The sequence below is a fragment of the Geotrypetes seraphini genome, chromosome 13 (genome assembly GCF_902459505.1).
Source record: "Geotrypetes seraphini chromosome 13, aGeoSer1.1, whole genome shotgun sequence".
NCBI lineage: Eukaryota > Metazoa > Chordata > Amphibia > Gymnophiona > Dermophiidae > Geotrypetes > Geotrypetes seraphini.
Window position 1 is genome coordinate 69,366,073 of NC_047096.1, and position 27,858 is coordinate 69,393,930.

Here is a 27,858-nt window from a genome sequence, read left to right on the forward strand (position 1 = left end):
TGGGGTTGGGGGTGGAGTCAGGGGCAAGACCAGGTGCCCAGTGTACTTATGTGCCTAGGGCTCATTGAAGGATTAACATTACCCTTACTGCAGCAGAGTTTCCACAGGGAAGAAGGGTTGTTATCCTAACTTTTTATCCATTTCTGCGTAATATATACTAAAACTAAGGCAACAGAAAGAGCCCAGAAGTTCTGACTTCCAGTGCAGGTGTTCCAGCTGTTACACCATATCACTTTTCAGAAGAACAGGCATGATAGGGATATTATAAATTTAGCAAATATTTCACTTTGGGGCAGAAATGTGACAGGTGCTGTGTTTGCCGGTCTATTCAGTACAAAATACCTGGGTCCCTTGCAGCAGTGGATTACTTGGAATTTTAACAAAAACAAAACAAAAAAATGGGGTCTGAGTGTAAATGATTAAAATCACATTAAATAACAAACTTTACACTCAACTATTGAGCTGCACAAATAATCCTTACTCAAAAGTCCAATTCAAAATATTCTTATTATTAAATCAATTACCAAAAAATGTCTTCAGTTTTAAAAATTGTAGAGAAAAATGCTGTGTAACCAGAATTGCTTAAAACAGAGCTTTTTAAATCATAGATCAAGAACCCCCCCCCCCACAATATCAAAATTGAAGGAAGAATTTGTTCACCTCAAACTTGAAATCCAGTACTTATATTATGTCCAAACAATATAGGTAGCCCTTACTCTGTGCATATATAATCTTATTAAAAAAACTTCTTATGTGACTAGTTAATTAAAAAAAAAAAAAGGGTCATGTACTTATCTTGAATTGTTGAAGTAATTAAACAACAGAATGGACATATAATCCTGACAGGAATGGTCCCTGTTTTGTTGTACCTCTTTACTGGATGTACTGATCAAATTCCAACTTGGAATTATGACAATAAGCTTGGAGGCAGCTGCAGAGATAGTAAAGTGAAACAAGACCGATTGACCAGTTCTGCTTCAACCAGCAACCAAAACAATAGCCATTCTGGCATGACTCTCAGGGCCCTGAAGCTTCCATATTTTCATTATGACAATTAAATGAAGTGGTTGAAAAGAAAAATATGAGACATAACTACACAGATTTTCAAATACCGTCTTTCTCTATCCTGGCAGTGTCCCCCTACCAAGTGGCTGATTGCTTCCTTAGAAATCTGACCAGTTAAACTAGAGTTGTTTCTAAGGTGTTTAACTATGTATCTTTCAAATCCAGTATCTAATTTGACTGAATGTTCATAATGTTTAAAGAACACTTTTTTTGTGTCTTTTCATGAGACCTCAGAACCACCACTCCTCCGTCCCACCAAGGTGTATATACGGGGAGTACCAACAGTGAAATTCTCACCGGTCTCTTCAAAGTTTAAATACCATACATTTCTTAGTGTGTTATTACTTAACTTAGTAATGGTGAAATCTTGTTTTTGACTGCCCCTCAGTCAATTTCTGAGAATTAGGAGGAATTGCACCGATTTAACTGAATTTAAATTACAGGCATGGATATTACAGGACAAGTTTTTGGCCAGGGGATATCCTGATCGAGCGATCCATCAAGGCTATCTCAGAGCGAGGTATGCTCATAGGGAACTATTGATCAGGGATAAGAAGAAAGAACAACCTGATCAGGAAAGATTGAATTGTGTGTTCCCTTTCTCAGAAGCCACTAGATTCATCATACAAATAATGAGAAAACATTGGCATGTTGTCAACCTGCATGAGAGCCTTAGAAACTTTCCCATGGTGTCGTACGAAAGAGCAAGGACCCTGGGTCAGTGTCTTAATTTTACGAAATTCCTGACTCCAGATTTTACCTCTATAGTTGAACACACCCGATGCGGAGACTGCCAATGGTGTGAGAGTACGATCGAAGGAACACAATGGGCAGTCCCAGGAAAGCACACCACTATTATAGCTAAGCAGACGACCCAACTGCAATAGTAGGGGGGTAATATATGCAATCATATGCCCCTGTTTATTAATATACATAGGGAGGACGAGCCGACAAATTAAAACTCGATTGAATGAGCACAAGTCCAGGATCAATAAAATTGTGAGGCAAGCCCCGATGGTTTCCCACATGGTAAACTTCAACCATTCAGTAGCTGAACTCAAATGGAGAGTGATTGATAGTATACAACAGAAGGGAAGGGTGGGTGGTAATGTGGAAAGAGAACTGAACTTGAAAGAGCAAAGATGGATTCATAGATTGAATACGGTGGTGCCCCATGGGTTAAACCTAGAAATTGAATGGTCATCAATGTTTTGAACCGGGTCGTTTGTCTCAATATATTGAAACATAGAATTTTTTAGCAACATCAGGGAGTTCCCTCCCCCTAGAAGGGCAGGGGGCGGTTTCTTCCGGGTTGTGCCTATTACGTCTAGGGGCGGTCCTGTAGTAGGAGGGGAATAAAATGGAGCCCTTGAGGCGCAGCCGGCATCTCACAACACTAACGGATTTGAGGTGCACAGCTGCGGTAGTGGTAAGTCAGGAATTATTTCCATTTAAAGTTGTATTTATATCAGTAAGTGATGGTTTGAGAGGAATATTAATACACATAATTTTATCTATTTTAGGGTAGACCCCTGACGAAATTTCAGTGAAACATGTCGGGTCTTACCGTTCAGTCCGTACGAAAAACAAGATTTCACCATTACTAAGTTAAGTAATAACACACTAAGAAATGTATGGTATTTAAACTTTGAAGAGACCGGTGAGGATTTCACTGTTGGTACTCCCCGTATATACACCTTGGTGGGACGGAGGAGTGGTGGTTCTGAGGTCTCATGAAAAGACACAAAAAAAGTGTTCTTTAAACATTATGAACATTCAGTCAAATTAGATACTGGATTTGAAAGATACATAGTTAAACACCTTAGAAACAACTCTAGTTTAATTGCCCTTACCAAGTGGAACATGAGAGAGGAGGACAAGAATGACAATTTTTAGTTAGACCAACGACAGTGAAAATAGTCTTCCTTTGCCTAAGCTCGACTTTCATTTCTGACTTGTGAGCTGGGAAATAAATTTGGAGTTGTATTTCATAGTCTTCCCTATCCCATCTCTTGATGGAAAAGGATCATTGCTGAGCCAACCAGTAAACACGTTTAAAACATAATGGGTAATTTAAAAAATATGTATGTGCACACACAGAATAAGTCCATTTTTGATCCCCCTTTTACCTATAAAATGCTTGTATTTTCTGGAATACGTCATCCTTTGGAAATAATTCTCTTATCCCCAGGATTGATTCCAAACTAACTGTATATATACTCTAACAAAAATATAACCTGAAATAAAATAACACAAACTGCAAAAACATTTCCTGATAATAGATTAGCATAAATTATTCATAAATAGGCTTTGTTTTGCTTTACATATTTTCTAACGATAGGTCCATAAAGACTAAATAAAGCCTGCTGCTGTATATCACATGAAAAAAAATGAGCACAGCACTCCCTGTTTAGAAACCCAGGGAGATTCTGCTGCTAGAAAGGGGACAGATATAGAAATAAATTTCTCCCACCCCAGAAATGTCTCCAGAACAACAGAAATAAATGTATTTTAATATAAGACACCACTACAACCTTATTACCAGCATGACAAAAAATTATGCTTGTGCCCTAAAAAAACCCCCCAAAATGTGTGGATCTATATATACCTTGCCTTTTACATATACACACCTGTACTTACTAGTGTGTGGGTCCTTATGCATGAATAGATCCTTTGGCTAGTATTCTGTAAAATCTGGACTGTATATCACAAAATTATACACAGTAGTAAATCTTCCTAGGACAGCAAAAATATTCTGGAGTTGGCACACGAATAATTTTTTCCAGTAATAAAATAAAAATGTCATGGGCTGAGTATTTCTAAGTATTCAGGAATGTTGCAAAAAAGAAAAAATAGAAAATGCAGAGCTTCAGAGTCCGAGACAGGAGCCAGCTAGGATCCTTCTCCAGGGAAGGGCACGGATAGACTCTCCACCTTCTCTGGAAAGTGCTGGTGACGGTGTTTTAAATACCAGATCTTGGCTTGAAGTGAGCTAGCACCCTTGTTCTGTGCATGTACAAGTTGCTAGCTGAAGAGAAAGCTCCAACAGCAGTCATGTTAAAAAAAAACAAAAAACCCCCAAACACTATCACGTAAACAAGAATTTGATTCTAATCTCTAACTGGACTAACTCTGACATAGCTGGAGACATGCTATGCAGACAGATCACTACCTGGGTATTTTGAATACTACTCAGTTTTGCTTAACCTGGCCTGTATATCTCTCACACAAGCACAATTTATAAAAGTGGATTAAAAACAGAATTGTTAGCATGAGATAAAACACCGTCATTTTCTGCATAGCAACTTTTTAAAACTGTGATATAGAACATTTTTAAGACTTCCGCTGCATAGTAGTTCGAGCCATTTCATCTCTTGCTAAGTCCATGTGCCAAGTCTTGGTCCTTTTTGGGCTGGAACTGAGAATTTATACAATATGGGGGATTAATGCACTACCTCCCAACCCTTTCGGAGGCAATATGAGGTTATAACTACTGGAAATACAGGAGAATTAAACTTGCCTACTCAGCTGCACTTAACAGGTATCCTTGGACAGATAATATAACTGAGGTGTGCCTAATTAAGCTTAAAGTAAAAATTAGAATGGCTCAACCTACTGTGGAACAAAAGGCTTAAAGTTTTCTTGGTGTGTGTGTGTTGGGGGGAAGAATGAGTTACAAGCCAGCTTAACTGAACATGATCAGCGGGATCCAGGGTTATGGGTGACATTGCACAGGTGCTATTTCAGTCTCTCAGTATGTGTAACCCACACTAGCAGCTTCAGGGAGAGTCTCCAGGAAAAACCATCATCAGTGTCAGATCACTCTGAACGTTCAAGACATTAAACGTTCAAGACATTAAACGTTCAAGACATACAGAGAGATTTTTTTTTTTTTAAATTGTAATTCTTGGCTGTACTGTATGTATATTTGAACTGCTGATCCAACTTAAAAAAAAATTTCCAAATAAATAAAAAACAAATACCCCCCTCACCTAAGTCCTGAAAATTAAAATCCCAGCACTATTCCTTCTTAAAAAAAAAAAAAAAAAAGAAAGAAAGAGATGGTTACCACAGTGAACCACCACTTCTGTAAAATACTCTAATGTAGGCAACATCAGAAACAAAGGATTACAAGTAGCAGCAAGCCAAAACTGTACGGGACTATAGGCTGGGAGCTGAGACAATGCAGTGTTGCTGTACAGCTATTTGCATGTCAAGGGGTTCAGCAGGTGAAATTGCTGTCTCTGAATGCCAGAGAAATCAGTGGAGGACTGGAGCCATGATTACATCCAGATAATACCATGAAGGAAAAAGGGGTGAAAAATATAAGGGTCTTACTCCAACAATTGTCTTTTACACATTAGATTCCACAAAAGGTCTCTTTGGTTTGATTGGTGATGTCTGCCCTTGTCGAGAGTCCCTGGAGAGCTGGCGGTAAAGGTTGTCCTGGTATGCCTGTGCAACAGGCAGTGTTCTAGCCACTTTGACATCTGGATACGAGGAAGCCTGGGTGACTCTCTCTAAAATATCACCACGGGCCCCATTTGCTAGCATTCCATGAGGTCCATAATAGTCCTCATCTAGTAGATGACCGTTCTGTGCATTGTTGGTTTTGTTATAAAAGGCAATGTTGCTGATCGAAGAAGGTGGGCTAAAGGATTCAGGCTGAGGAAGATTTCCAGGAGATGTAGGACTAATAACTGTATCCACCGATGACACAACCCAGGTTCGGCTCTGCTGGTGGAGGTGGGGGTACTGTTGAGTCCGTGCCGTTTTATCAATGATTCCCATGAAGGGTGTGGTCCGGGAACGGGCTGGCTCACTTGGATAACCACCTTGAGTGGGAGAGACTGGAGAAAGTTCATCACATAATCTGTCATATGCTGGCTTGAGTGGAATCTCCATTTGCTGGATGGAAGTAGAAGGGCGGAAAGTGGCAGACAAATTAGAGGTGGATGTGATACTATTGCTAGAAGGGGAGAATCGCAAGCCAACACTTTGAGAGTGAAGCAGTGGTCTTGGAGTGGGTGGATGGGGCTTTATTTCATTAGGATTTATTGTAATAGGCCTTCTAATTAAGTGAGATACATCTGGAGAACCAAGTTGGCTAGCTGGCAGGGAAGAACGTTCCAGCTCTAGCTTAGAATGACAGACTGGGTAATAAGAAGCAGACTGACTGCGCCCAATCTGAGGAGTCTGACTGTATCGCATCCCACCTCTGTATGCGGAAGAAGGCCTCTGTGGAAGATCTTCTTTAGTCAGTCCTCCATGCTGGCAAATGGCTCCTGCACTCAGACTGGCTTGAACGTGTTGTACTGGTCTACCATCTGCTACCAATCCACCCAATGAAGCTTGATAGATCAACCTACTCTGACTAACTCCCATCTCCCCCACTGAAGATTGGTATTTGCTACTCATTGAATGAGCTACCTGGCCATAAGCACCACTTGGAACCACAGCACTTGAGTGCACTGCTGAGCTTGGCTGGTTGCTTCTTACAATCTGTGCCTTTGCTGGCTGAAGCCTGTGCCCTTGCTGTGGGATAGCAGTAGGAAGCTGAGACATCTGGAAGGATCGTTGTGTCATTTTAGATAATGGAGATTTTGGTCTACCAGGCAGTTGTCCCATGCTAGGTTCTTGCTGGTAATGCACTGGGGATCCTGACTGTTGTCTATAGACACTCATGCTTTCAGCAGGAGGACTGGCTCGGTACTGAGCTCCTCTACGTAGAGGTGATGGTGGTGGACTTTGATAGTCCATGCTTTGTCCACCCATGGGAGGTGGACTAAAGCGATATGAAGAACCCTGGTGTGCAGGAGATGTATGTGGTGGACTAGGTCTATAATGAGAATTCTGGTGTGTGGGAGAAAGAGAAGGAGAGGTGGACTGGTATCCTTGTCTTGTAGGAGAACCCACAGAACTATTTGATCTAAAGTCAAAAACCTGATGTGATCCAAGTGGTGAACCTGACATGTAAGCTGAGTCCCGATGAGCTGGAGAAGGGGGTGGGCTCTGAACAACAGCAAGACCTTGGCTTGATCTTGAATCAGTCTGTAAGCCAATGGAAATATTTTCAAGGTCTTGCTCAAGATATTCTTCTTCATAGATATCTTGCACAGAGTCTAGGTCTTCATTCTGGGTTTCTGGCTCTTGCTCATCTTGGAGCTCTTCCTCCTGCTGCTGCATCTGTTGCTGCACTTGCCTACATTCTTCTTCTACTCTAAGGAGCAGCCGCTGGATCTCACGGTTATTTGGACAGAGCTTGATGGCTTCATTCAGGTCCTCTAAAGCTGCTGAAAACTGCCTGTTTGAGAAAAAATAAAAACAGGATTTGACGTTGTTACCAATTAAAATTTTAAGACAGAGGATTTTATGCACAAAGGTCCAAATTCTATAAATGTTAACATAGAAACATGATGGCAAATAAAGGCCAAATAGCCCATCTAGTCTGCCCATCCGCAGTAACCATTATCTCTTTCTCTCTCCGAGAGATCTCATGTGCCTATCCCAGGCCCTTTTGAATTCAGACACAGTCTGTCTCCACCACCTCTTCTGGGAGACTGTTCCATGCATTTACCACCCTTTCTGTAAAAAAGTATTTCCTTAGATTACTCCGGAGCTTATCACCTCTTAACTTCATCCTATGCCCTCTCATTGCAGAGTTTTCTTTCAAATAATCTGCCCTGACTAGTGTGGCACTAAGCACGATTCTATAAAGGTTAGGTGCACAAGTATAGAATCATGCTTAGCGCAGCCTAAGCGATGTTACATGTCGCTAGGTGTCTTTTTAGGCGTATCCTATTTATGCCAGGGTTTTCTTAGCCTAAATGTGTGTGCCTAAGATGTGTGCACAATGATGCCAAAGTAAAAAAACAGGTGCCCAACCTGAAAACATCACCTGCTCCTAACCATGCCTATGTTTAGGTTGGTGCTTTCGACTAGGGGCTAGATTCACAAAGCAAACCAATTGTGTACTGATCGGTTTGCGACCCCATTTCCCTCCGGCTCGATTCACATACCTCTCTGCCGACCATCCTCTGATCCGCGTATGCAACTGAGGGCAATGGTATGCAAAGTAGGCAGGGACGCGATTCACTAACCAAAACCCTGCAACATTGACTGGGCTGGCTGATCACAAACAAGCGGCTGCTGAGGACCAGTTGCTCAAGCCCTTTCCGACTGTCCTGCCTTCTACCGCCCTGCTCTCTGCCCTGTCAGCCCCGATCTCCTGCCTGCCCCGAATGCCTCCTGCAGCCCCGACTCTCCCGCTGCCCCGGATCACCTGCCCTGATCACCTGCATCCCTTGCCTAAATGGAAGGAGCTGTCTTTTCTCCTGCAGTCCCGACTCTCCCGCTGCCCTGATCTCCTGCCTGCCCCGCCTCTCCCACCCTTCCCCGCAGTGCAAAACCGTGGTTTTTAACTCGCGGGATTAAGCGGATTAAAACCATGGGCTCCAAAAAAGTTAAAAAAATAAAAAATGAAAAAAATCTCTACTGGGCCCGGAGGTCTGCGCACGCGCTGGGTCGCTATAGAGTGATCCAGGCAGGCAGTTGGGGGCATGATTCCGATCACTATCATTTGCATGAGGGTGATTCGTGAATCAGACCCCCGGACATGGATCGGATCCGTGCCCTTAGTGAATCTAGCCCTAGGTGTCTACTAAGTTGTGCACCTAGCATTAAATTAACATCAGTTATGAAGTGCTAATTATCGGTGCTGATTTGGCCTATTAATCAATGAAGTGTCTACATCGGCTAGGCGCCTAACTTTAGGCAGGCTTCATAGAACTTGGGGAAAGTGATAAAGACTGGTTTATCTACATATGAGTGTAAGATGTGCCATGCTGGCTCACTGAGCCCATCATTCTGTCTGACAGTGGCCAGTCTAGGTCATAAGCATCCATCAGGATCACAAAGAGCAGATCCATTGCTTGTTGCTGACTCCTAGGGATAAGCAGGCGTTCCCCTGTCTGTCTGACTAGTAATGGCTTATAGACCATTGCCAAGTCATATATTGGTTTGTCTAATACAACTAACTTTAAAGACAAGCTAGTATTGAATGCTTCCACCCTTGGAGGTGCATCTATCATAAGTATGGACCTTCAGGCAGCAATCGGGCATATACCACCAGTTCCTTAATGCTTCGTCGGTCCAACCTTTATTAATTCAATATGTCTCTCTCCTATTTATCTAAGTGCCATTTTTTTAGTAATGTATTTTTTTGTATAAGAGTCTTTGATTCTTAGCGGTGGATCACTCGGCTCGTGCGTCGACGAAGAACGCAGCTAGCTGCGAGAATTAGTGTGAATTGCAGGACGGTTCACTATAAGCTAAGTGATGGTCTGTTATTGAAAAAATGATAGGTTTTACATCTACAAAGAAATACATTACTAAAAAAATGGCACTTAGATAAATAGGAGAGTGACATATTGAATTAATAAAGGTTGGACTGACGAAGCATTAAGCAACTGGTAGTATATGCCCGATTGCTGCCTGAAGGTCCATATTTATGATAGATGCACCCCCAAGGGTGGAAGCATTCAATACTAGCTTGTCTTTAAAGTTAGTTGTATTAGACAAACCAATATATGACTTGTCAGACTGAACAATAGTGGCTTGTTGATCACATTATGGACCATTGCGCCAGGTGCTAGTCTAAACCCCTTTTAAACCCAGTTATGCTAGATGCATTGACCACATCCTCTGGCAAGCAGGCTGTTAATTTGTCACCTTTCTCTGTTCCTTTTCTAGTTCTACTGTATCTTTTGAGATGGGGTAACCAGAACTGCACACAGTATTTAAGAGTGTGATTGCATCATGCATCTATGCAGACACATTATGATAATCTGATTTATTCTCTATTCTTTCCCAAATAATTCAACATTCAATTTGCTTTTTTAAAAAATTGCTGTCACACATTGAGTAGAGGATTTCAATCAATGGTCCACAATAATTACAAGACCCTTTTCTTGGGTGGAAACTTTTAAAATAGGAAACCAGCATTGTCCATCTCTCTTCCTATAGTTAGGATCATTCTCTTAACTATAATTTAACTTAATTTAATTTGACTAGTCTCCCCCTCCCCCCCCCCTGTTCTGCAAGGTTCTCCTTCAGTTCTTTATAAACCACTCATGCTTTAAGATCTCTGAATAATTTTGTGTTATCTAAAAATCTGATCATTTACGAATATGTTCAACATCAGTGTCGATACATATTGGGAAAACCAGAAGAGCTTTAAGTGTGAGGATTACAGAACATTGCAGCGCGATTAAAAAGAAGCATTTAGAAAAACTACTAGTAGAACATGTACTTCAGATTAGAGAATGACAGGGGGACAAATTTTTCCCCGTTCCCACGGGAGCTCATTTTCCCATCCCATCCCGTTCACATTCCTGCAAGCTCTGTCCTCATCTGCACAAGCCTCAAACACTTTAAAATCATAAGTATGTGGTACAGTGGTTAGAGCTACAGCCTCGGCACCCTGAGGTTGTGGGCTTAAATCTCGTATTGCTCCTTATGACCCTGGGCAAGCCACTTAATCCCCATTGCACCAGGTACATTAGATAGAGTGGGAGCCCACATAGAATTGTAGGATATGCATAATATAAATTATTATTATTTTTTAAAAAAGTGTTTGAGGCTTGTGTGGTTAAGGCAGAGCTTACAGGAATGGGGCAGGGACAACACTCGTGGGATTGGGATGGGAAAATTGAGTTCCTGCAGGGATGGGGGACAAATTTGTCCCCATGTCATTCTCTAGTTCAGATGAATCATAGTTCTGAAGATTTTAGCCCCCTCTTCTACAAAGCCGCATGGTAACGGCCCTGAAGCCCATAGAGATTTAAAGGGCTTCAGGGCTGTTGCTGCATGGCTTTGTAGAAGAGGGAGTTAGTTTTTTTTTTGTTTTGAACAAACCAGAGATACCTTAGAGCACAGGTGTCGAAGTCGGTCCTCGAGGGCCGCAATCCAGTCGGGTTTTCAGGATTTCCCCAATGAATATGCATTGAAAGCAGTGCATGCACATAGATCTCATGCATATTCATTGGGGAAATCTTGAAAACCCGACTGGATTGCGGCCCTCGAGGACCGACATTGGACACCCCTGCCTTAGAGATATGAACAGCAATCTGCTGACAACCAAACAATTTAGAACTGTAATTCCTAACAGACTGAACCAATGACTAGATCTGAACGTATGAGGGTCATAAGGAAATTAATGAGCAACAATTTTAAAAAAATCAGAATTCATTAATGTAGGAAAAACAAGTACCTTAGGTTACCCAGAAGAAGTAAGCCGAATAGGTATGTTTAAAATGTGTGAATTTAATAGTTAAGTCCAAGAGACAAGTAAAGAGAATTTCAAACTAATATATAAAGATTTAGTACCGTGTAGATTTATAAGTTTTAATTAGGTTTTAAATAAATTTGTGTTTTTAACAGGGACCCCTCCTGACGAAGGACCCGAAACTCGAGTTGGGGGGCCGGGCTTAAGTTCAATTTTAACATGCACAGATGATAATAGCAAGCACTATTAGCACAAGCACTTTAAGAATTAAGCACTTTAATCTCACCGCAGCTGGAAACTAAGGAGAATGAGGCCAAGCCTAATGAAGTAGTCATCAAGATAAGTGTACTTTGATTATCTATAAGTATACACAATAAGACACATTGAGAGAGATGTATATATGAAGGAGGCTGGCAAAGGGACAAGAGAAGTGTTATGATGGTCCCAAAGTACCCCAGTTCGGTGAGACCACAGAATTCACGGGTATTGGTCTGAACACTTCACTATTAATAATATAATTATATTTATTAGTATTTATTTATAAGAGCTGTGATAATAATAAGTAGGGAAAAACAAGTACATCATCTTAATGTACAGAATTTTCTTCACTTTCAACATAGTCGCCATTTCTCTGCACACACTTTTCCCATCGTTCTGCAAGCTTGAAAATTCCCTTGCAGTAGAACTCTGAACTGCTTTCTGGATATCCTCCACCATCTGTCTCACATCTGTTCCTTCAGAAAACCGAAAAGATGGTAGTCAGAGGGTGTCAGGTCAGGAATGTAGGCAGGTTTTGGAAAAATCATCTCCTTCATTTTGATATCTCTGAAGAAGGTCTTGAGTGATGGTTTTTCTCTTAATTTTTGGTCAACAAACATGGGATCCAGTGGGCACAAACTTTTCAATAGCCAAAGCTTTCAATCATTTCCTGCACTGCACTGTGTCCTATTTCAAGTTTTGCTGCAATTTCATTCACAGTGACACGTCTGTCTTTAATGATGTCATTAACCCTTGTTGCATTCAGTGCAAGCAGTGTGAGGGTGACTGCTATGAGACTGATCTTCGATGCTCGTGTTTCCGTCTTTGACATGTTTCACCCATCTCCTAACACTGCTAGCACCCATGCACACATCTCCATATGCACGTTGAAGTCTTTGGAGAATTTCTGTAGCGGGGAGGAAGTGGAAAACATGAAAAAGGATCTACAAAAGTTAGAGGAATGGTCTAATATCTGGCAACTAAAATTCAATGCACAGTAATGCATTTGGGGATTAATAATTGGAAGGAACTGTATATGATGGGAGGTGAGAGGATGGTATGCATGGATGGGGAGAGGGACCTTGGGGTGATAAGTATCCGAAGATCTAAAGGCAAAAAAACTGCGACAAGGCTGTGGCTGCTGCCAGAAGGATGCTGGGCTGTATAAAAAGAGGCGTAACCAGTAGAAGAAAGAAGGTGTTGATGCCCCTGTACAGGTCATTGGTGAGGCCCCCCTTGGAGTATTGTGTTCAGTTTTAGAGACTGTATCTGATGAAGGACATAAGAAGACTTGAAGTGGTCCAGAGGAGGGCAACGAAAATGATAGGAGATTTGCATCAAAAGACATATGAGGAGAGACTGGAAGCCCTGAATATGTATACCCTAGAGCAGGGGTGTCAAAGTCCCTCCTTGAGGGCCGGAATCCAGTCGGGTTTTCTGGATTTCCCCAATGAATATGCATTGAAAGCAGTGCATGCAAATAGATCTCATGCAGATTCATTGGGGAAATCCTGAAAACCCGACTGGATTCTGGCCCTCGAGGACCGACTTTGACACCTGTGCCCTAGAGGAAAGGAGAGACAAGGGAGATATGATTCAGATGTACAAATACTTGAAAGGTATTAACGTAGAACAAAATCTTTTCCAGAGAAAGGAATATGGTAAAACCAGAGGACATAATTTGAGGTTGAGGGGTGGTAGACTCAAGAGCAATGTAAGGAAATTCTACTTTACAGAGAGGGTGGTGGATACCTGGAATGCGCTAAGCATGGGATGAACACAGAGGATCTAGAATCAGAAAATAAAAGTAAATATTGAAGAACTAAGGCCAGTTGTGGGCAGACTTGCACAGTCTGTGTCTGTATATGGCCATTTGGTTGAGGATGGGCTGGGAAGGGCTTCAATGGCTGGGATAGTGTAGATGGGCTGGAGTGAGGTTTGATGGAGACTTCAGTAGTTGGAACCTAAGCACAGTACTGGGAAGAGCTTTGGATTTTTGCCCAGAAATAGCTAAGAAAATTTTTTAAAAAAATTGAATCAGGTTGGGCAGCATGGATGGACCATTCGGGTCGTTATTTGCCATCATCTACTATGTTTAACAAGGAATTCAATGACAGCACGTTGACAAAATGAAACATCAGTGTCAGCAATTTTGTATCTACTGCTTGTGGTCACGTGATAGAAGCTAATGATGTCACAATACCTCAATGCGTAGTGAAAATCTGTATATAATGTGCTTGTTTTTCCTACATTAATAAATTCAGATTTTTAAAAAAATTGTTGCTCATTAATTTCACTATTACTCTCGTATACCTCGTCCTTGTCCTGCCAACATGATAAAACAACTTCAGACTATACAAAACACTGCCCTCAGACTGATCTACTCCCTGAGAAAATATGATCATATTACAACTGCCTTCCTAGACTCTCACTGGCTACCTATGCAAGCACAAATTCAATTCAAATTCTACTGTCTATTATTCAAAGCATTAAACGGCTCCGCCCCCCCCCTATCTAAACAACCGCCTAAACCAGATCCTCACCTCAAGACAAAGAACTCCGAACCCTTTTGCCTTCCCTCCACTCAAGGGCACTCAGTGCAAAAAGATGTTTGATAACCTTCTGACGACGCAAGCAGCAAAACTTAACCACTCCATCTCCAACCTGTTGACGGCAACGGGCGACTTCAAAACTTTTCGAAAAGAAATCAAAACCCTACTTTTCAAAAAATTTATCCAGATATCTTAACCCAACCCTTCCCCCTCCTCCTAGATAAATTCTCCCCCAAAACCTCCACTTAAATAATCTCTTCCTCCCCAAAACACCAACCAAGTATTCAGATCCCTGAAATGTAACGTACAGTGGTGCCTCGCATAAAGAACGCCTCGCACAGCGAACGCTGCACACAACGAACTTCATGTCATGATTCATACAACGAACTTCGTTTCACACAACGAAGTCGCCCGAGCTTCCACGATCGCTGCCGATGTATTGCATCCTTCCGCGCAGGCACTGCAGGCAGTCGTTAGTCACTGCGCTTAACTGCCCTCTCTCACTGTATACAGTCGTCCTTTTAAGATAAACTCAATATTTTTTATATATCATGGCTTCTAAAAAAAGCAGGAAGGTGATTTCTGTTGAAATGAAACGGGAAATAATTAGAAGGAGTGAATGTGGGGTAAAACAGTGTGACCTCGTCAAAGAGTTTGGCCTCAGCAAGACCACCATTTTCACCATTTTGACAAATTTATCTTTTTTTATGTCATCTTAGCATATTTTATGCTGCAGAACGAATAATTTTTTTTAACATGTATTGTTATGGGAAAACGCGTTTCACATAACGAACTTTTCGCATAACAAACTTGCTCCTGGAACCAATTAAGTTCGTTGTGTGAGGCACCACTGTAATCTTATTTGTACTCTAACTGTAATCTATTTGTTATATCACACAGTAACGTACAGTCAATTTAATATCCAATTTGCAAGTTCTTCCGGAATTAATCCAGCTACCTCTCCTCCCTTGTAACCAAAAAAAACAAAAAAAAAAACCCCAAAACTGTTGTAACTTCACTGGAAATGTCCAGTTAGCTCTTTTGTAATCCGCCTTGAACTGCAAGATATAGGCGGAATAGAAGTCCCTAATGTAATGTAATGTAATGTATATTTATAAGAAGAAATAAGCATATGGAACTTAATGTGATGTCAGTAATTGGTATTTTTTTAAGAAGGACTATGGGGGGTCTCCTCAGCAGATTGTTGAATCCTGAGAGAGAGATACGTCTGGCGAAAGCACAGGTGGAAGAACAAATGGCTAAAAATGTAAAAAAGGGAGACAAAAATTTTTTACGATATATTAGTGAAAGAAGGAAAATGAAAAATGGAATTGCTAAACTAAAAGATGCTGGGAACTGATATGTGGAGAGTGATGAGGAAAAAGCAAAACAAATACTTCTGTTCTGTGTTCACAGAAGAAAATCCTGGAGAAGCACTGAGATTGTCTGGCAAAGTTACACGAGAAAATGGAGTAAATTCTGCGCTGTTCATGGAGGAGAGTGTTTATGAGCAACTTGAAAAACTGAAGGTGGACAAAGTGATGGGACCAGATGGGATCCATCCCAGGATACTGAGGGAGCTGAGAGAGGTTCTGGCGGGTCCTATTAAAGACTTGTTCAACAAATCTCTGGAGACTGGAGTGGATTAGAGGAGAGCGGATGTGGTCCCTATTCACAAAAGTGGTCACAGGGATGAAGCGGGAAACTACTTGAAGGGTATTAACAGAGAACAAAATCTTTTCCAGAGAAAGGAAAATGGTAAAAACCAGAGGACATAATTTTAGGTTGAGGAGTGGTAGATTCAGGCGCAATGTTAGGAAATTCTACTTTACGGAGAGGGTAGTGGATGCCTGGAATGCGCTCCCGAGAGAGGTGGTGGAGAGGAAAATGGTGACTGAGTTCAAAGAAGCGTGGGATGAACACAGAAGATTTAGAATCAGAAAATAATATTAAATATTGAACTAAGGCCAGTACTGGGCAGACTTGCATGGTCTGTGTCTGTATATGGCCGTTTGGGGGAAGGATGGGCTGGAGAGGGCTTCAATAGCTGGGAGGGTGTAGATGGGCTGGAGTAGGTTTTGACGGATATTTCGGCAGTAGGAACCCAAGCACAGTACCAGGCAGAGCTTTGGATTCTTGCCCAGAAATAGCTAAGAAGAAAACATTTAAGAAATTTAAATTGAATCAGGTTGGGCAGACTGGATGGACCATTCTGGTCTTTATCTGCCGTCATCTATTATATTATTATGACTTAGAAGAATAACACAAGCAGCATTATTTCCATGGCATGGGAGCATTGAATTGCTTGGAAAGGGTCCTCTCCAGTCCTGTTTGCATCTCCTACCAACCTAAAATCCCCCTACCTTCCACAGGGGCTACCTGTAAATGGACTTTGGGGGGAGGGGTGTCCCAGGCATCTGAGGGTCTTTGAGCAGACGTGAGGTTCAGTCGCCCTTGCCCAATCTAACTCCTTCGTACGAATGGTATGACTACTGCTAGGGGTCATGTTTCCTTATAATAAGGAAATGGTGCTCCTTATCACTGCAAGAAGTGTACCGCTGTTACCATGGCTAGTGACCAGAGCACTCATGTTCAAAACCTAAAACCCCAGCCTAGAGTGAATGCACCTTTGCAACCCTCCCCTCTCCCAATATTTTGTGTATATTCCCTGAGGCCTTGCTCCTTTCAATGTAAATGCCCCTCCGCCCTCTTACCTCCCACCAGTATACTGTGAATGTACTACTTGTCCTGTACTCCTAAAACACTGTGATTGTATCGCTACATCTCTATAGTATATAGAATGTACCTGTACCTCCAAACACTGTGAATGCACTGTTGTAACCCATTCTGGGCTTCTAGGTAGGACGAGATATATATTTGAGTAAATAAATAAATAGGGTGTGATGCAAAATAACTAACTAACTAACCTACCGCAAATTTAAATATCACCATGGTATGTTAAATCAAGCAGGGCCCTTTTAGGTTGTGTTAAGGCCCTAACATCATTTGCTAAATCTACCCCCTAAGTGTATGTGACTTCTTTTGTGCCAGAAATCAAAAATTTTTTTTTTACTTTACCCCTGGTTTTATTGTGGAGTAGAACAGGCAGATGTGAATCGCTTGTTTACTCTTTTGAAAAATACTAGGACTAGGGGGCCAGCAATGAAGTTACTAAGTAGCAGATTTAAAACAAACCAGAGAAAATATTTCTTCACGCAACATGTAATTAAACTCTGGAATTTGTCACCAGAGAATGTGATGAAAGCAGTTAGTTCAACAGGGTTTGGATAATTTCCTAAAAGTCCATAAGGCATTCTTAAGACAGACTTACAGAAATCTACTGTTTATGTCTAGGATGAGCGACATAAAATCTATTCTACTCTTTGGGATCTTGCCAAGTACTCGTACTTATGACCTGGGTTAGTCACTGTTGGAAACAGAATAGTGGGTTTGATGGACCATCAGTTCAATGGCGTAGTAAAAAGGGGGGTGGATCACACCCAGGTTCCATCTTCGTAATGAGCGCTGGCGCCTCTCCTCCTCTTCACCCCCCTGCATAGCTCTTGAAATTTCGATGGTTCGATGGCATGAGCAGCATCTTCCACTAGCTGCTCATGCTGGCCTCGGCTTCCTTTCGATGTCACTTTCTGGTCACAGGACCAGGACTTGACGTCAGAAGGGAGCTGAGGCTGATGTCAGCAGCAGGTGGAAGATGCTGCTCGTGCCAGCGAACATTTCAAGAGGTACACAGGGAACAGGAGGCGCTCAAGTGGTAGGGAAGGGTGGGGGTTGCACAACATGGTGATGCCAGGTGCCAACCCGGGAGCCAACCTCCCTCACTATGCCACTGCTTTGGTCTGTTCCAGTATGGCAAATCTTATATTCTTATGCTATGATATTGTTTTCTTAATGCTATTTATAGCAGACTCTTCGTTAAGCGGAACTCAATTAACCACAACTTTTAAGTAATCAGAAAAAAAAAAATCTAAGAAATACTGTAATACTTTAGGGAGAGTGGGGAGGCATTTCTGCCTGGGAGAGTGGAGAGACCCGGCAGCTTTGCAGCACTTTTCAACCTTGTCAGCTGTTCCCGACCTCCCCGTGCTGATTTCAGGGGCGGGGCTACATCACAGTCAAAAACTTGCCGCTTCCTTAGGAGCCCCTTTGGAGTCCCGGTGGAATTCTGTTGGAGTAGAGAAAACGGTTTGAAATTTGCCTATTTTTTTGTACCTGTTGTGAGCATGGGGAAGCGTAAGGTAAAGCCTAAATTGTAACCAACTAGTACTCCAACTCTTCCAGGTCCTATTGAAAGACACTTAGTTTTGGCTTTGAAGCCTACTCCCTCCTCTCCTATCACAGGAAATTTGTTGGGTGCTTCATTAAGTTCTGGGGATAGAATTTTCCCGGGCCCACCCGTTTCTTGTTTTTCTCCAGAGGAGACGTCCTAATGGTAGTCTTCCTTTAGGAGAAAACACAGCCTCAGACCTATTGGTACAACAACCACAGATAAAATCCCCATTAGAATTCATCCAGTTGAGTTTCCTATTGAGAACTTATCTAATGAGGAAATTCCTCAGAATATAACTTTAAAAGATATATGGTTAAAAGGTCTGAAGCTTTTCTACAGAGTCCAGTACAAAAGCTTTGTGATTTTTCAAATCAAGTAGTGTCTAAAATGGATGAGAAAATTACTCAGTTGGAAGGAGCAGTTAAAAAATCAGAATCTCAGATGGGACCACAACAACAAACTAGTACTTTTGCAATTAAGACAGTCTTTGGTTGCATAGGCAATGGAAAACCATTTGAGAGCTTCTAATCTGAGAATACTGAATTTTCCAAAATGCTCACTGCTCTCACCTGAGATACTACTTAGAAAATATTTTAAAGAGGTTCTAGAATTGGGCAATGCTGAAACTATTGTGTTGAATAGATGTTTCTATCTCCCAGCGAGGGGATTGGTTAACCAAGAGGATGGTATATCTGATGGACCTAACCAGAGGAAATATCCATTGGAAAATTTAACCTTCTTTCTTGAAACAAGTTATGATGATATTTCATACCAAGCCTTAGAGAATTGTAAAAGTATGATCTTGAAAATTTATTTCTTGAAAAAAGATTTCCCCTTTTGCAGGCAGAAACTACAAATGTTTCCAGACGCTTGTAGAGCTACCCAATATAGGCGGAAACAATTTCTTCAACACAAATCTCAAGTATTATCATTGGGAGCAACCTTTTTCTTAAAATTTCCCACCAAATGGGTATGGTTACTTATTTAAATATCCTATCCACCTAATACAATGCGCTGTCGCACAAAATTCAAATATAATCCTGTGACACAATATTTTTGAGATTAACTGGGATCTCAAGTGCTCAAGTGGCATTCTCCGATTGATAGTAGCTGGGTATGGAGACCAAGAAGAAGTCTCTTAGAATTGCAGTGAGTCCCCGGTCTAAAGAATCTTCAATTCATGTCATGAACGTAAGCGAGTGAATGTTATCGCTTTCCTGACGAAGCCCCATATAAAAACTTTGGGTGCGAAACGGAGATCTTCCGTAGAAAGAAAGAAAGAAAGTAAAATACAATATCCAATGAAGGAAGTGAGAATAAAATATTGAAGTGAACGAACATCAAGAGAAACATTAAGAAAGAAAATAAGATAAGTGGTTTCACACTATATGGGAAAGTAAAACAAATAATTTATATATTTTAGGAAAAAGAATAAAGTAGACACAATAAAAAGTATAGAGATTACATAAGGGTTCAATGATAGCTCACGGTATCAGCCATTGATTTTGAAATATACGTCAATATTATGGCTGTGAGCACTTGAGATCCCAGTTAATCTCAAAAATATTGTGTCACAGGATTATATTTGAATTTTGTGCGACAGCGCATTGTATTAGGTGGATAGTGAATTTCACAAGAATAATTTAAGTGGTTACTTATTTAAATATGTCATGTGCCTTTTTCTAACCTGATCATTTGGAAAAATTCCTGATAGATAGACAGATGTTCAAACTAAAATTTAAAATAAGAAATTTACAGTCTTTTTTCTTTTTTTCCTGTTGGTTATGTATGTTTAAGAATGACCTCTTTTTCTCCCTTGATGTGGACTCATATTACTTTAGAATACTGTATGTATTATAAATTGTTATATTTAAATAAAAGAAGAAAAAAAAAAAAAAAGAAATACTTTAAATAAAAATGAAAATAAAATCAATTTCTTGTGGAAATTTAAGTATAAAACTTGGCACGCCACACCTGAGTACGCCCACACTTTGCCTACCACATGCCCAGTAGTTTGTCTGGAACAGTTTATGGTAGGCATAGTATGGGGTATAGTATTACCGTGTTTCCCCGAAAATAAGACCTCCCCCGAAAATAAGCCCTAGCATGATTTTCAGGGTAGGTCTTACTATAAACCCTACTTCCGAAAATAAGCCCTAGTCACTGGAAGGAGCAGTAAGAACATAAGAACATAAGCAGTGCCTCCGCTGGGTCAGACCATAGGTCCATCCTGCCCAGCAGTCCACTCCCGCGGCGGCCCAAACAGGTCACGACCTGTCCAAATCACCAGAAGGGGCCCCCATGCCACCTTGGTTTCCTATTGAGTCCTATCTTCCCATCAAAGTCCCAGCCCTCCGGTCTTGCACATGCACGACCTGGTCGGGTTTCTATACTTATTTTCTGGTTAGCTTTCTCAGTATCCCACGATCCCTTTATCCCTCAGGAATCCGTCCAGTCTCTGTTTGAATCCCTGTATCATACTCTGCCCAATCACGTCCTCCGGTAGCGCATTCCAAGTGTCCACGACCCTTTGGGTGAAAAAAAACTTCCTTGCATTCGTTTTGAACCTATCTCCCTTCAGTTTCTCTGAATGCCCCCTCGTACCTGTTGTCCCCTTCAGCCTGAAGAATCTGTCCCTATCCACCCTCTCTATGCCCCTCATGATCTTGAAGGTCTCTATCATATCACCCCTGAGCCTCCTTTTTTCCAGAGAGAAGAGCCCCAGCCTATCCAACCTCTCGGCATATGGGCAGTGTTCCAGCCCTCTTACCAGTTTCGTTGCTCTCCTTTGGACTCTCTCGAGTACCGCCATGTCCTTCTTGAGGTACGGCGACCAATATTGAACGCAATATTCCAGATGCGGACGCACCATCGCTCGATACAGTGGCAAGATGACTTCCCTCGTCCTGGTTGTTATGCCCCTTTTTATGATGCCAAGCATCCTGTTTGCTTTTTTTGAGGCCGCTGCGCACTGTGCAGATGGCTTAAGTGATGCATCCACCAGCACTCCCAAGTCTCTCTCAAGACTGCTTTCTCCCAACAATGCCCCCCCCAATTTGTAGTTGAACAACGGGTTTTTTTTCCCTTTATGCATGACCTTGCATTTTTCCACGTTAAAGCGCATTTGCCATTTGTTCGCCCAGTCTTCCAGCTTGTCTAGGTCCCTTTGCAGGTCCTCACACTCCTCCCTGGAGCTAACTCTGCCGCACAGTTTGGTATCGTCTGCAAATTTAATAACCTCGCACTTTGCCTCCTTTTCCAGGTCGTTGATAAATATGTTGAAGAGTAACGGCCCCAGCACCGATCCCTGCGGCACACCGCTCGTGACTCCCCGCCAGTCAGAATATTGGCCCTTTACTCCGACCCTCTGCAGTCTACCCGACAACCAGTGCTCTATCCATCGGTGCACATCCCCTCCCACCCCGTGGTTCCACAGCTTCCTAAGCAGCCTTTCATGTGGCACCTTGTCGAAAGCCTTTTGAAAATCGAGGTAAATGATGTCGATGGGTTCCCCATTGTCCATCCGACTGCTTATTTCCTCAAAGAAGTACAGAAGGTTCGTTAAGCATGACCTTCCCTTACAGAATCCGTGCTGGCTTGTTCTCAGTAGGCCATTTCTCTCAATGTGCTCGCAAATGCCGTCCTTTATCATAGCTTCCACCATCTTCCCTATAATTGAAGTCAGGCTCACCGGCCTGTAGTTCCCGGGGTCACCCCTCGATCCCTTTTTGAAGATAGGTGTGACATTCGCCAATTTCCAGTCCTCTGGTACCTCTCCAGTTTTCAAGGATAGGTTACAAACATGCTGGATTGTGCCCGCTATTTCTTGTCTTAGCTCCTTCAGAACCCTCGGGTGGATCCCGTCCGGACCCGGTGATTTGCCGCATTTTAACCTGTCTATCTGTTTGAGGACATCCTCCTTACTTACCTCTATGTGCTCCAATTTCTCAGCCTGTTCCCCACTCATGAGCTCCTCTGAGTCCGGTATATTAGATGTGTCTTCTCTCGTGAAAACCGACGAGAAGAACGTGTTCAGCCTCTCAGCTACCTCTTTATCCTCTTTAATCACTCCCCTCCTATCCCCATCGTCCAACGGCCCCACCTCCTCTCTCGCTGGTCGTTTCCCCTTTACGTAACTGAAGAATGCCTTGAAGTTTTTCGCCTCCCTGGCCAGCCCCTCTTCGTATTTCCCTTTTGCTTTTCTAACCTCTCGGTGGCATTCTTTTTGGCATTTCCTGTGTGCCTGGTGATTTTCCTCCGTTGGATCCTTTTTCCATCTCCGGAAGGATACTTTTTTGTCGTTTATTGCCCTCTTTACTTCTGCTGAGATCCAAATCGGGTCCTTTGACCGCTTGTTCTTGCAGCCTTTCCTGAAACTGGGGACGTACATTTTTTGTGCTTCCTGCAGGGTGTCCCTAAATAGGGTCCAGGCGCTTCCCACAGTCTCCAGCCTAAAGATGTTTCTGAGCTTCCTCCCCACCATTTCCCTCATAGCAACATAGTTCCCCTTCTTGAAGTTGAGCGTAGTTGTTGCGGTCCTCCTTACTATGGGTGTCCCCCTTTCTAAAGTGAATCTGATCGCATTGTGGTCACTGTTGCCTAGTGGTCCTCCCACTTCTACCCCTCTTGCAGGCCCTCCTAATCCGTTCAGGATGAGGTCAAGAGTAGCACTCCCCCGCGTCGGTTCCCTGATCAGTTGCTCCATAAAGCAGTCCCTCACAGCTTCTACAAATCCTGTTTCCCTAGTGCAGTTGGAGTGACCCGTACTCCAGTCTATCCCTGGGTAGTTGAAGTCCCCCATCACTGTTACACTTCCAGTCCTGCACTCCTGTCTCAGTTCAGCTTCCAAGTCGTGTCCGACTCCTTCCGGCGCACCAGGTGGGCGATAATACAGCCCCAGTTTTATGTCTGCACCCTTGTTTCCCGGCAATTTGACCCATAGCGATTCCAGCCCTTCTGCCTTCGTTGCCATATCCATCCCGACCGAGTAGATAGAGTCTTTTATATATAGTGCTATGCCTCCCCCCTTCTTGTGGGTCCTGTCTCTCCTGTAGAGCTTGTACCCCGGTAGCGCCACATCCCATTGATTCTGCTCTGTCCACCATGTTTCTGTAATTCCAATTATATCTAGGTCTTCCCCCTTGGCCACGACCTCTAGTTCACCCATCTTGGCCATGAGGCTTCTTGCATTTGCGTATAAGCACCGCAGGTCCCGTTGTTTTTTCTCCACCTCTGCATTCACCTGGGCCGCCTCTCCTGTTCCCTGTACTTCTGCTTTGCCCTCAGCCTTTACCCTCGTAGCTTTCAGCTTCCCCTCATTTCCGCCACCCCACTTTCCCGCTTTTCCTCTGGGTTTTCTTGCCCCCTCCTGGGCTCCTGCCTCTGTTCGATCCCCCTTGCCTTGTGTAGCCCCTATGATACCCTCAGTTTTCGCCCCCGCGCCACCCAGTCCCCCTGTGTCTCCATGCCCTTTAGTCTCTTCCCAGCAAGCTCCCTTTACCTGTTGTTTCTCTCGCTGTCTGATCATAAGATCCACTGGTCTCTCTACTTCCTCCGTGCAGTCAGCCCGTTCAGCATCTGTTCTGGATACTGTTGTCCGAAGCGTCAACATCAGATCAGCTGTCGGCTTTCCCCCTCTCCTCAGTTTAAAGCCCTCTCGATCTCCTTCTTCACATTGGCAGCCAGTAGTCTAGTTCCCTCTGTGCTCAGGTGCAGGCCGTCCCGCCGGTAGAGCTTACTCTTTCCCCAGAAGGACGTCCAGTTCCTCACAAAGTGGAAACCCTCCTCCTGGCACCATCTCCTCAACCATGCATTCACAGCCTGGATGTCTGCCTGCCTCTTTGCATCTGCTCTCGGTACAGGCAGGATCTCTGAGAACGCTATCCTCCGGGTACTCCGCTTCAGTTTTCGTCCCAGGACCCTGAACTGGTCAGTCAGCGTGGCCATGCTGAAGTTCCTCCGGCTCACATCATTTGTTCCAACGTGGATTATCACCACAGTCTCCTCTGCCTCTGCTCCGTCCAGGATCCTCTCGATCCTATCAGTGACGTCTCGTGTCTTGGCCCCTGGGAGACAAGTCACTAGCCGGTCCTCCCTTCCTCCAGCTACGTGACTATCTACCTCTCTCAAGATCGAGTCTCCCACCACAATAGCAGACTTCCCTTTCCTCAGCAACCTCCTCTGTCTCAGGTCCGTGTCCTCGGTGTAGTGTGGTGTCTCACCCTCGGGGTCTCGGTGAGTCACGGTCTCCTCCTCTTGCGTGGTTCCTCCGCTAGGTCCTTCCTCGGTGTCGCCTTGTGGATCCTGGGTCTCGTCTGCCGACATCCGTCTGTGCAGCTGCTGGTCCTGTCCTCCCGCCTTCCTATAGGCCTCCTCGATGAATCTCTCCTGGTCCACAATGAGGCCAGCTCCGTCTGTGTCCTTGGTTGACCAGCTCGTCTCCTCTGTGTCGCGCAGTCCCTCCAGTCCCTCCAGTTCCTGGACCTTGACCCTCAATCTGCCGACCTCCATCCTCAGGCTTTCCAGTTCCTGACACCGACCGCATATGTATGCCTGCCTCCCGGAGGGGAGGTAGTCATACATATGACACTCGACGCAGTAAACCGGGTAGCTCTGCTGGGTTCCTGTAGCCTCCATATCCTTCTCTTTGCTCCTGCGGTCCCTCGGTGGTTGAGAGTGGCTTTCGGCGTGCAGCTAGTTGAAAGAGTAGAGAGAGAGAGAAGAGTGAGAAGCTGAAAGGGTAGTGCTCCCTCCCCCTCTCTCCCTCCCAACCGAACTGCGAGACAGAAATAAATATCTTATAATAAACTGGCAGTGTTGGCAGCAATCTAGACAGGCTGCTTTGTGGCCTTCTATCGCCTGGCTGTTCCTATGCCACATTGCTGATTATGTCATCAGTGATGAGGCAGAGGAATGGCCAGGCAATAGAAGGCCGCGAAGCAGCCTATCTAGATTGCTGCCGATGCTGCGGGTTTCTTATAAGGTATTTATCTGTCTCGCAGTTCGGATGGGAGAGATGGGTCGATGGGGGAGTGCACAACGGCAGTGGGGGGGGGATAGAAAGATGCTACATGGGGGGATGGGAGGAAGGGAGGGATAGAAGCTGCAAGGGATGGGAGGGAGGGATAGAAGCTACAAGGGCTCTGCTTCACAAGGGATGGGAGAGAGGGATAGACGTTGCAAGGGTTCTGGTGCAGAAGGGATGGGAGGGAGGGATAGAAAGATACTGCACAAGGGGATGGGTGAGAGGGGAGGAAAGATGCTGTACATGTGGGGGAGAGAAAGGAAATAGGAAGAATTGGGGTGGAGGAGAGGAAGATGACAGTGTCTTATTTTCAGAGAAACACGGTAGTTAGGCCTATTTTTAATAGTAATTCTCAAGCAATCAGAAACTACTTTTATCGGGCATCTATCAATCCCCATGGGTGCTGGTTAACTGAAAGTGTACTATATTATTTAATGATGGCTTGATTGATTCATTACTTTTATAAGAGCTCTGCATTTAATCCTGTTATCCTCCTTATTTAAGTGATTTCAGCGTTACAGAGCGTGTCATTGGAACACACAAAATGGTCACTGGAACATAAAGAATTTTATAGCATTTTCCACCAATTTTTAGCTATTTCAGGAAGGCAATCCCTCCTCTATCAAATGATATGCTTCATTTATACTTTCTGAGTTTTGAAAAGAAAAAAAAAAAATCGCTAAAAAATTATTCTTTTATGTTTGAATTTTGTCTTAAAATAGCTTTCTATTAGAACATGCCTGTATTTAGACGATGTAATTCTTGAGCAGACTTTTTAAAATATTTGAACGAATGGAATTTTGGCCCCTATGTAATACTGCAGCTAGCAGGTTAGTTTTGCAAGGAAGACTATTCATTGGAAGATTGCTGTGGTTGCAAATAAGTGCTTGTTTTTCATGCTTTCCTGCTGGATATTATCTGCCTTGTTTTATGGTTCCTTTGAGTTTTTAATGCTGCCTCAGTCTGGCCCTGAGAGCTTTTATGTTTTCTCAGTGTTGAACCTGTCACACTTGGGACATTTTTTTGAAGCCACCGGGGGTCTTCTGGGCCACTGGGAAAAAAATAAAACGGCTCAATGGTGGAGGAAAAAGTTGCCTCATAAAAAATACCTGATGTTCAAGCGTAAGCAGGCCTCAGAACCATGAAAATAAAAAAATGCTGTGACACTCTAAGAAAAAATGAACCCTGTCAGGGAAATAGAAATTAAAGAAAAATGAGGGAAAATGGTAGCTGCATGTGAGGAAGGCACTCAAAAATCAAGACAAAATCGCACCGAGGAGGTATCACAGAATTGTGACTTCTCTGTTCCATGGAAACACAGAGACTGCTGGTCTTGTGCAATGAGATGCTGCCATAGAACGCTGAATAACTAACATCTGCACATGGATTCCATTGGATGATGTCACCCTTATGTGAGAAACAATGTCCTGCTTGTCCTTTGGAGAAGACAAGACTTTCCTTTCCTAAACCCATTTTGCAATTTTTAATTTTTCAAGATTAACTTTTATCAATTTGCCCACACAGTCTTCAGACCCACAAGTCTATAGTTTCCTGGGAGAAGCCCTGAAACCATCTTTTTAAAAATAGCATTACACTGGCCACCTTCTGGTTTTCAGATATAGTGGCTGATTTTAATGATAAGTTACAGATTATTGGTAGCAAATCTGCAATTTCATATTGGAGTTCTTTCACTACTTGGGGGTGAATATATCTAGTCCTGGAAACTTGTTACTCTTCATTTAAAATCATTAAAATCTGAAAATCCAGCCATGTAGTTCTCAGCAGAGTCTGACAGCTTATTCACATAAGGACAGTTGTGTGTCCGAGACTCAGTCACTTTTCTCCTCACCTGCTGCTGCGTTTAGCCCTCGCTCGTGCATAGTACGCCTCATAGGATTTTGGTTTCAACTCCAGTGCTTTGGTGGCAAATTCTTCAGCCATTCCAAAATCCTGCCAAGACATCCATAAGAATATACATATTAAAAATGGAATAAGCCTAACTATAGATTTTCTTTTACATCTTTAACAATTAGTTAAGAAGCCCCATCTAATTACATTCTGATAATAAGAATTATTTAACCCTAGATTGGCTACCTCTCTGCATAGCTTTAACACATCAGTAATTATGATGTACTATAACCAAGGAAATAAGCTATTATCCAGCGATGTATTGCATGCTGGCAAATAAGTATATTTTAATATGCACATGGCGCTGTGCATGATGACTGCAGAGGGAAAAAGTCAAAATGAAGCATTCACTGAATTCCTATGAGCAGCAGGGGTGCTCTAAGGGATCAGCTATCTGTTTTATGTGTCTGACCCATACCGTATTTCCCCATGTATAGGCCACGCCTATATATAGGTTTTGCAAGCAGGCCCACTGGGT

At 43.0% G+C, this 27,858-nt stretch overlaps 1 protein-coding gene across 5 annotated transcripts in view; it reads right to left on the reverse strand.

The window, feature by feature from the left end:
- Positions 1–2,871: 2,871 nt before the first annotated feature.
- Positions 2,872–27,858, reverse strand: part of TANC2 (tetratricopeptide repeat, ankyrin repeat and coiled-coil containing 2) — a 460,847-nt gene continuing 435,860 nt past the window's right edge. For 4 of the 5 annotated variants that reach the window (XM_033917627.1, XM_033917630.1, XM_033917629.1 and 1 more), the window contains 2 exons: positions 27,322–27,422; positions 2,872–7,369 (listed from right to left, as the gene is read on the reverse strand). In XM_033917627.1, the coding sequence (XP_033773518.1) occupies positions 5,419–7,369; positions 27,322–27,422 (2,052 nt within the window). In that variant the 3' untranslated portion in view covers positions 2,872–5,418. Of the gene's footprint in view, positions 7,370–18,193; positions 18,344–27,321; positions 27,423–27,858 lie in introns of those variants that run through there. The other variant, XM_033917631.1, reaches the window with a different exon arrangement.